Source organism: Plecotus auritus (genome assembly GCF_963455305.1).
Source record: "Plecotus auritus genome assembly, chromosome: 2".
NCBI lineage: Eukaryota > Metazoa > Chordata > Mammalia > Chiroptera > Vespertilionidae > Plecotus > Plecotus auritus.
In genome coordinates this window covers 148,696,712-148,705,351 of record NC_137771.1, presented here as the reverse complement: position 1 = coordinate 148,705,351, position 8,640 = coordinate 148,696,712, and the positions used below count along the sequence as shown (strand labels likewise).

Sequence of the window (8,640 nt, the reverse complement as noted above, 5' to 3'; positions counted from 1 at the left end):
GGGCGGCCATCTTGTGTGAGGACATGACAGTCAATTTGCATATTACCTCTTTATTATATAGGTTTTTTAAATTCCAAAATAGAGATTTATTTACTATGAATTATTTAGTGTTTGCATAAAAATCACCAATTGTTCTTCATAGGGTTTTTAACACACATGAATTCTTTGAGGGTCCCTCTATTCACCCCAACACTTTCAAAATACAGCTCTTGTTAGTGCCAGGAGTGACAGTTAAGGCAGCAAGGTGATTTCTTGGGTCTCAGCATCAGGAGGGCTTGTGGTCTCCCCTCTGAGAGAACACACATGATAGGTAGTTTTTTTAGGTGGGATAGGCTGTCTCTGAAGGAAATACTTATGCAGAAGAATGAAAATTCAGTCATCTGTGGTCAATTACTCATACCTGATAGCTTTAAAATAAAGTCCCCTTGGGCAAGGTTATCAAAGGCTTGCTGGTTGTTTTCAACTATAAAAAACTGTCTGGAAAAAGATAGGAGAAAAGAGTGAGGTCTATACTGACAGCACTGTGAGGCTGGGCTGTGCAACCACAGGAGCACACAGCAATGTGCTTTAAAAAATCATGTAAAATTTCAAATCAGACTCTTTGTGGTCCTTACATGACCCGAAACATCACTGCACCAGATCCTCTTTTTTAAAATGAGGTGTATTACAGGGCTCCCCCAGGGTCATGCACCACGTGGGGGGACAGGGACAGAAAACCCTAGGACTTGACGTATTAGCAACATTAATTGATTTTTATTGCACTGAAATGAAGGCAGTTGGTCTGTGCTGCTGTGAAATTCAAAGGTGATTCAGAAGTAGGGTGGTTATATTTATTGCTCTGTTAAGATAGACCCCAAAAATGACTTTTCAGAAACCAGGGCTATCCCCTAAAGGCTAGACTCTGGGCCGCTCTGGGGGATGCAAGCCAATGTGGTCTCCAGCTTGCTTCACAGTGATCCTGGCTTGTCTGTTTCTGGGAGTCCTGGCTGCTGGGCATGCCTACACCTTGTAGTTGAGTTCGGTGTTCATCTTGATGTACATCTCGTAGACGATGTCGATGCTGGCCATGTAATTGACCAGGAACAGGTGGACCTTCACCAGGCACTTCTCCTCCGTCATGTTCTGGCTCTTGGAGAGAGCTTTCAGGAAGTTGGACTTGTAGGGCATGGCATACAGCACTGCCTGGAAGATCTCCTGCACGATCCAGCCGGTACTTCTTGAGTGCCATCTCATAGGCCTTGGTGGCGGTGGCTCTCGTCCCTCTCCTGGTCTCAGATGCTCTACAGGAAGGCCTGGATGAAGTGGAGGCCCCTTTCAGCTACATCAGCACCAGTGTGACCCCACTTTGAGCCACTCTGCTCCATACATTTCCTTCTCTGACTCCAGGATATTCTGCAGGGTCTGGAACTTGGCCAGGTTGGTGTTGTACACAGCTTTGATTTTTGTGATGTTACCACTTATGTCTGCCTTGATGGGTGTAAACACTGCGGACCCAAGGCAATCGAAGAAGGGCAGCAGGTGGCACACAGCCTCCAGGAAGGCTCTGGTCTCGATCTGCTTGTCCGCGGGCGGGCAGCGGCTTCAGCAGGTGCTCATCTAGCAGTGCCATTTCGGGGTCGAGGCTGGCGGTGATGCCCCAGCCGGTGCGGTGGGCATCCCCGCCGCCACCCTGGCTGCCGCCGTTTGCACCTGGGCCATCACTGCCACCAGTGCCAGGGCTGTCACTGCCACCCACCACTGACCCTGGGGACGCCAGTGTCACCACTCGCCCTTCCTTTATTTTTAAAAGACTGCACCACACAAGCCCGGCCCTCAGCACCTCCCCAGCCGAGGCTAGAGGCCACTGGGTGGTTTGAAGACCAGCCACGCCCCCATTCAGACGGGGTCCCCTCATGATGACTGGTCGTCTGTCTGGTCGTGATGGCACTAGGCCCGTGGTCGGCAAACTGCAGCTCGCGAGCCACATGTGGCTCTTTTGCCCCTTGAGTGTGGCTCTTCCACAAAATACCACAACCTGGGCAAGTCTATTTTGAGGAAATGGTGTTGGAAGAAGTTTAAGTTTAAAGAATTTGGCTCTCAAAAGAAATTTCAATCGTTGTACTGTTGACATTTGGCTCTGTTGACTAATGAGTTTGCTGACCACTGCCCTAGGCTATTATTAGTATAGATTGCCCTAAAACAAAGCCGATATACATATCAAAGGTAAGGTTTGGTATATCGTAGGTATTGTCAGGTTGGGGGTACTGTCTTTGGCTGTTCCAGCAGCAGGTAATAATATATGCAGATTTTCAGGTTTGGGGAAATGCTTTCAGCTATTTCAGCAGCAGATAATATGATTCAGCCCTGCTGAATATAGAAGCCCATAAACCCTGAGGACTTCTTGCATTTATTATGACATGCTGGAATTAGCCTCCAGCAGTTACAGCTAGTTATGGGGGTGAGTCATGATTAACACACAAAGCCCAGTAGAACAAATTTGACTTCATCCTACAGGGAATTCTTTGAAAGTGTAGAGGGAATATCTTTCTTTCCTGTACCTTTGTTTTTATAGAGCAAGTTTGGAAATAGATATTATCTCCATTCATTGTAGCGTTACTAATGAAAATCAGTGTGCCAGTAATCACTGTCTCATTTTTATATGCTAATTCAGAAAAACTATCACTTCTCAATTTTCCAGTGTTGTTCAGGAACTGGGTAAGAGTGCAGTGATTTCTACATTTTCTATTACTTAAGAGTTTTGCAATTTGTCTTTGGGTGTAATAAAATATCGTAAGGTATTTGTGTAAGAAATTAAAATTCCAGTAAGACATTGAGATTTTTTCTCAGCCAGCCATCAAAATCTGGACAGATGGGAGGAGGATGGCTTACTGTAAAGGAGACATTTATCACAAAATTTCATGAATAATAAACTTAGATAGAAGAATTAAATAAATGGGAAAAATTAATCACAAAAAGAATGATTGGGAAAAAGGAGATATATGTAAAACTTTAGACAATAAAAAAGAATGATTTAACAACTTTAAATTTTATTTTGTAATATAGATAGTTTAGAATTGAGACAGCTATGCAGCTTGTATCTACTTTATTTGTAATTTTGCAGAATAGATAAAATCCTAGCCTTTAGTTTGGTGGCTGTCTATAATACATAGCTTTTAAAATTTCATGGGATCATGAGAATAAAGGCTAAAGTCAGTAAATAATCCTTATATTATAAATATGTAATATATAATATATAGTCAGCACCATTTCCTTTACTCTAACCTAGAGATAATTCTTTTATATTAGTCTTAAGTAAAACGATTCCCAAAGCTAACTTCTTCTTAGCTTAATTATACTGAATTCATTCAGTGAAATTAGGAATATCTTTTATTTGATGGTTTTGATTGCAAAGAAAGTAAGGCCACTTTATTCAGGACAAAATCTCCACTTTGGACATTTATTCAAGATAAAATCTCTACTTTGGAAAAAAAAAAAGAAGACATCTCTTTAACATTCTCATAGTTCATTGTCAGCAAATATACTCCAGTGAATCTTTTGAGGTGTATATATTAATAATAGGTTCCGTGTAGGTACGTGTTTAATAATACAAATTTACTAAATCTTTTTTTTAGCTTAGTGAAGATGGAGAATAACAACTCATCATTCTCCCCACTGATTAAATAAACCCAGTTCTTCTAATGCATTTTCATTCAACATCTCTTGGATTATAAGTGTCAAAAGGTATGGTTATAAAATTATGAAAATGGATTTTTAAAGAGTAAGTTATTATTTATTTCAACTGTTATTATTGTGGCAAATGTGTTTTTGTTTCCCTTTCAAGGAACATGGGAGGTTAAATATTTGCCCCAAAATATTTGGGAAATTCTATTCTGGATTTTCTTTGAGCTGTAGTTTATTAGTCCTAGAAGAAAACCAATGTTATTATTTCATGAAAATATCAGTAAAACATATAAAGCCCCTGGAAATAAATTTAACAAGAAAAATGCTGATACTCTGTGAAGAAAACCATAACAATGACTATTATACTTGGACACCATCTTAAAAAATTTCAAAATACCTTTTGACTAATTAAAAAAATCATTTCTCCCCTAAGTAGTCAAAGTTCAACTACCAAATATTTAAGTGGAAAGTATCAAGAATTAAAGATCATTATGCTAAGTGAAATAAATCAGGCAGAGAAATACAAATATTGTATGGTTTCACTTATATGTGGAATCTAAAAAACCTAAACAAACAAATCAAACAAAAACAGACTCATAGGTGGTTACCAAAAGGGAGGGGGTGAAGGGATGGGTGAAAAGGGGAAGGGGAATATAATCAATAATATTATGATAATTTTTTATAATGACATAGAATTACTGGCATGATCATATTGTTAGTTATAAAAATGCTAAATCACTATATTGTACACTTGAAACTAATATAACCAATATAATATTATATACCAACTATACTTAATAAAATTTTTTAAAAATAAAGAGCATTTTAAAATATTTTTAGAAATTTACAGATTATTTATTCCTAATTTTAAGATACAATTTTCAATGTCAAATATTTCTTGTTAAAAGTAACACTATCATTTTACTTATTTCTATTAATATACTAGTGACTGTCTTTTTATATATATCCTTCTAGGCACACATGTACAGACAAAGAGACATAAACACAGACATACACACATATGTAACAAAATTATAAAAGGCATATGACATATATTATGCTTTTATCATAAACTTTGTGTGCATGTGATGACAAAGAATCTTTCCTCTGCTTTTTCTATTCCTACCACTACATCTACTCCTGAACAAAAAAAACAATGTTAGCAACTTAATATATTATCTTACTGCTTTATCCATGCTCATAACATCATCTTTATTTATCTTTATAAACAGAGATAGATGTATCTATCTATCTATCTATCTATCTATCTATCTATCTATCTAATATATACATATATGTACATGTACATACATATATATGTGTGTGTGTATATACTGTATATATACACACACATATATATACATATATAATTTACTTTATTTTATTTTATTGTTAATGCTCACCCGAGGATATTTTTTCCATCGATTTTTGAGAGTGTGGAAGGGAGGGAGGCAGGGCGGAAGGGAGGAGGAGGGGGAGGAGGGGGGGAGATAAGGAGAGAGAGAAAAGAGAGAGATTAATCGGTTGCCTCTCACACATGCCCCTACAGGGCCTGGGATTGAACCTGCAACCCAGGTACCTGCCCTTGACCAGGGATCGAACCCACAACCCTTTGGTGAGTGGGTCAATGCTCTAATCATTGAGACACACTGGCCGGGGCTAAATTTCTCTATATTTTGATTCTCTCACTTAGTAATACATGAAGAAAATCCTTCCATCATTAACTGGTACAGTTCATTTCTTTTATGTCTGAACAATCTCCACAGTAAGACTATATCATAATTTATTCAACCATTCTATATTTCTGAGTGTTCTTTTTGCTTCCAGATTTCACCCTCATGAAAAATGCTTTCTTAAATAATCCTTATACTTTATTCTTGTATATGAATGATATTATTTCTAGAATATATATCTGGGTGTAAGATGATAGATCAAAGTTTATATAAATTTCAAATTTTGGCAAATAATGTTAAATTCAAAGGCTATTATAATTTCTATCTCACCAGTTCTATTAAAAAATGCTATTTTCTCACTTTCCTGTAATCAGCAGACATTATTTCTCATTTTTCTTTTTTGCTTATCTGACAAGTAGAAAGGATGCATCAATTTAAATAATATTCCTAATTATTAAGGAAGATAAACATTGTTTTATATATTTATTAGTAACATTGACATAACTACATTTTACATATGTTTGCCGATTTGTTTCGTTGTGTTAACTTGTTTTCACCTAGGTGTAAGAAGTTGTGTGTGTGTTTTATAATTAACCCTAAATATGCAAAATATGTTACAGATATTTTACAACACATTTCTGTCCTTTCCATTTGTCTCTGCAATAAAAAGTATGTGGTTATGCTCTGGCTGGGTGGCTCAATTGGTTGGAGCATTGTCCACTTCACTAAAAGGTTATGGGTTTGATTCCCAGTCAGGGCACATACCTCAGGTGCAGGTTTAATCCCTGGTTGGGGTGTGTATAAGAGGCAACCAATCTGTTTTTCTTTCACATAGATCTCTCTCTCTCTCTCTCTCTCTCTCTCTCTCTCTCTCTCTCTCTCTCTCTCTCCTCATTCCTCTCTCTCAAAATAAATAAGAAAATATTTTCACATGAGGATTAAGAAAGAAATTATGTGGTTATGTCTAAATTATTAGCCTATTTCTTTTCCATATGCAATAGTCTTGCATTTGCGTCTCTTCCACATGCAGTCATTTTTCAGGTGATTTTAATATTGGCTCAAATATTTGCATTTATTTCTGTTCCCCCCCCCCCACAATTTTAGGGTCAGATACCTAAATTTTTTTATTATTAAATATATTGGGGGTGACATTGTTCTAAACACAGAATCATAAACAGACTTACTATAGGATAAAAAGTTAAGCATTACAAACTATTAATTAGCCCAGCTGATGTGGCTCAGTGATTAAGCATGGGCCATGAACCAAGAGGTCATCAGTTTGATTCCCAGTCAGGGGGCACATGTCCGGGTACTGGGCTCGATTCCCAGTAGGGGGCATGCAGCAGGCAGCCGATCAATGTTTCTCTCTCATCAATGTTTCTATCTCTCTATCTCTTTCTCTCCTCTCTCTATAAAATCAGTAAAAACATATTTAAAAAACTACTAATTAAATGGAAAACAATATGAAGGTGTAATTTTATTTGCAAAAAATTACTACTACCTTGTGCTATCTTTAGCAATCATCTTTGTCACATATATTCTCATTATAGTGATCAAGTGTGGATATGTCAGAAGGAAACAAGACTCTGGTGGCTGAGTTTGTTCTCACAGGACTTACAGAGCAACCATGGTGGCAGGTCCTCCTCTTTCTCTTGTTCTTAGTCATCTACACCATGGTAGGCAACCTTGGACTGATGGCTCTTATTTGGAAGGATGCCCATCTTCACACGCCCATGTATTTGTTCCTTGATGGATTAGCTTTTGCAGATGCTTGCACTTCAACTTCCGTAACTCCCAGGATGTTGGTCAACTTCTTAGACAAGACTGCAATGATATCCCTACCTGAGTGCATCACCCAATTTTATTTTTTTGCTTCCAGTGCAACTACAGAGTGTTTCCTCTTGGTAGTGATGGCCTATGACCGCTATGTAGCCATATGTAACCCCTTGCTCTATCCAGTGGTGATGTCCAACAGACTCTGCACTAAGTTGATAAGTATTTCATATGCAATTGGTTTTCTGCATCCTCTGGTTCATGTGAGTTTGTTATTAAGATTAACTTTCTGCAAGTCTAACATAATACATTATTTCTACTGTGAAATTTTACAGCTGTTCAAAATTTCATGCTTTGACGCATCTATTAATGCACTAATGATATTTATTTTTGCAGCTTTTATACAAATATCCACTTTAATGACCATCATGATGTCTTATATTCGAGTGCTCTCTGACATTCTGAAAAATAATTCTGGAAAGGGCAAAGGCAAAGCCTTCTCCACGTGCAGTGCCCATCTGCTCTCTGTCTCATTGTACTATGGCACTCTCATCTGCATGTATGTGCGTCCTGCATCTGGCCTAGCTGAAGATCAGGACAGAATGTATTCCCTGTTTTACATGATTATAATTCCCCTGCTAAACCGATTTATTTACAGCTTTAGAAATAAAGAGGTTATAGGTGCTTTGAGAAGAGTTGAAAAGCAGTAGACAGTTCCCAAGGAAAATTTCAAATTGTTTTTGTTTCACTCTTTGCATAAACAAGTCCCCAATTCTTGCAGATTAGCCATGGCTCTGCCCTTTCACCAAAGGGCTAGTGGTCAGGGTGCTCTCTGGGCACTGGGTGAAGGAACCCAGCTTCACACAATGTTTTCTTGGATGTGAGCCCAGTTGAAGTTACTACTTCAGTTGAAGTGACTTACATCTTCCATAGTTGATTTATTTAAAAATATCATAAACACTTTTTATTTGAACATTTAATTTTTAAAAATTTGTTATCTGCAAGGGACTTCTCCCCCACATTTTATTTAATAATTGACAGTAACTAAGACAGTTACATAGGTACTAGTAGCCCTGTGCACGAATCCGTGCGCGAGCAGCTCGCTGCCGCTTGTCTCAGGGGTCCCTCGGCCCACCACCGCTCGTATTTCTCTGCCACATGTAGCTCACTGCCCTGCCCTCCTATAGCTCTCCAAGGCTTGTAGCTTGCTGCCCTGCCCTCCTGCTGTTTGATTGTTACACGTCACAGTGTAACAACCATTTGCATATTACCTTTTTATTATATAGGATAAGTGGTTTATTTTTCTAGAATTGGACAAAGATGATCATAATCTTTTAAAAATGTATTGAGTATAAAAGGTTATTTTCTGTTTTACATTTGGGGGGTGGTTCTCATTTTTAAAAATTTAGGTTAGCTAGTAATTTTAATACTTTATAGATGTTTTAAAAGAATCATCTCATAATTTTTGTTACATCTAACTTTCTTTGCTATTATTTCATTCATTGATTTCTCCATCTTTAAAATTTTCCATCTG

General features: G+C 37.7%; 1 protein-coding gene and 1 pseudogene across 2 annotated transcripts; one reads left to right on the top strand and one right to left on the bottom strand.

Annotated features, from left to right (window-relative positions):
• Nucleotides 1-999: 999 nt before the first annotated feature.
• On the bottom strand, nt 1,000-1,609 carry LOC308241408 (glycolipid transfer protein-like; annotated as a pseudogene). The gene has a single exon. The product of its transcript is annotated as a glycolipid transfer protein-like (transcript).
• Nucleotides 1,610-6,898: 5,289 nt separating this feature from the next.
• Nucleotides 6,899-7,816, top strand: LOC308242033 (olfactory receptor 5AC2-like; the record flags this gene model as incomplete). The annotated part of the gene is made up of 1 exon (XM_080655835.1): nt 6,899-7,816. One exon carries the CDS (start codon nt 6,899-6,901, stop codon nt 7,814-7,816), a length of 918 nt encoding a protein of 305 aa, XP_080511961.1.
• Between the last annotated feature and the right edge of the window lie 824 nt (nt 7,817-8,640).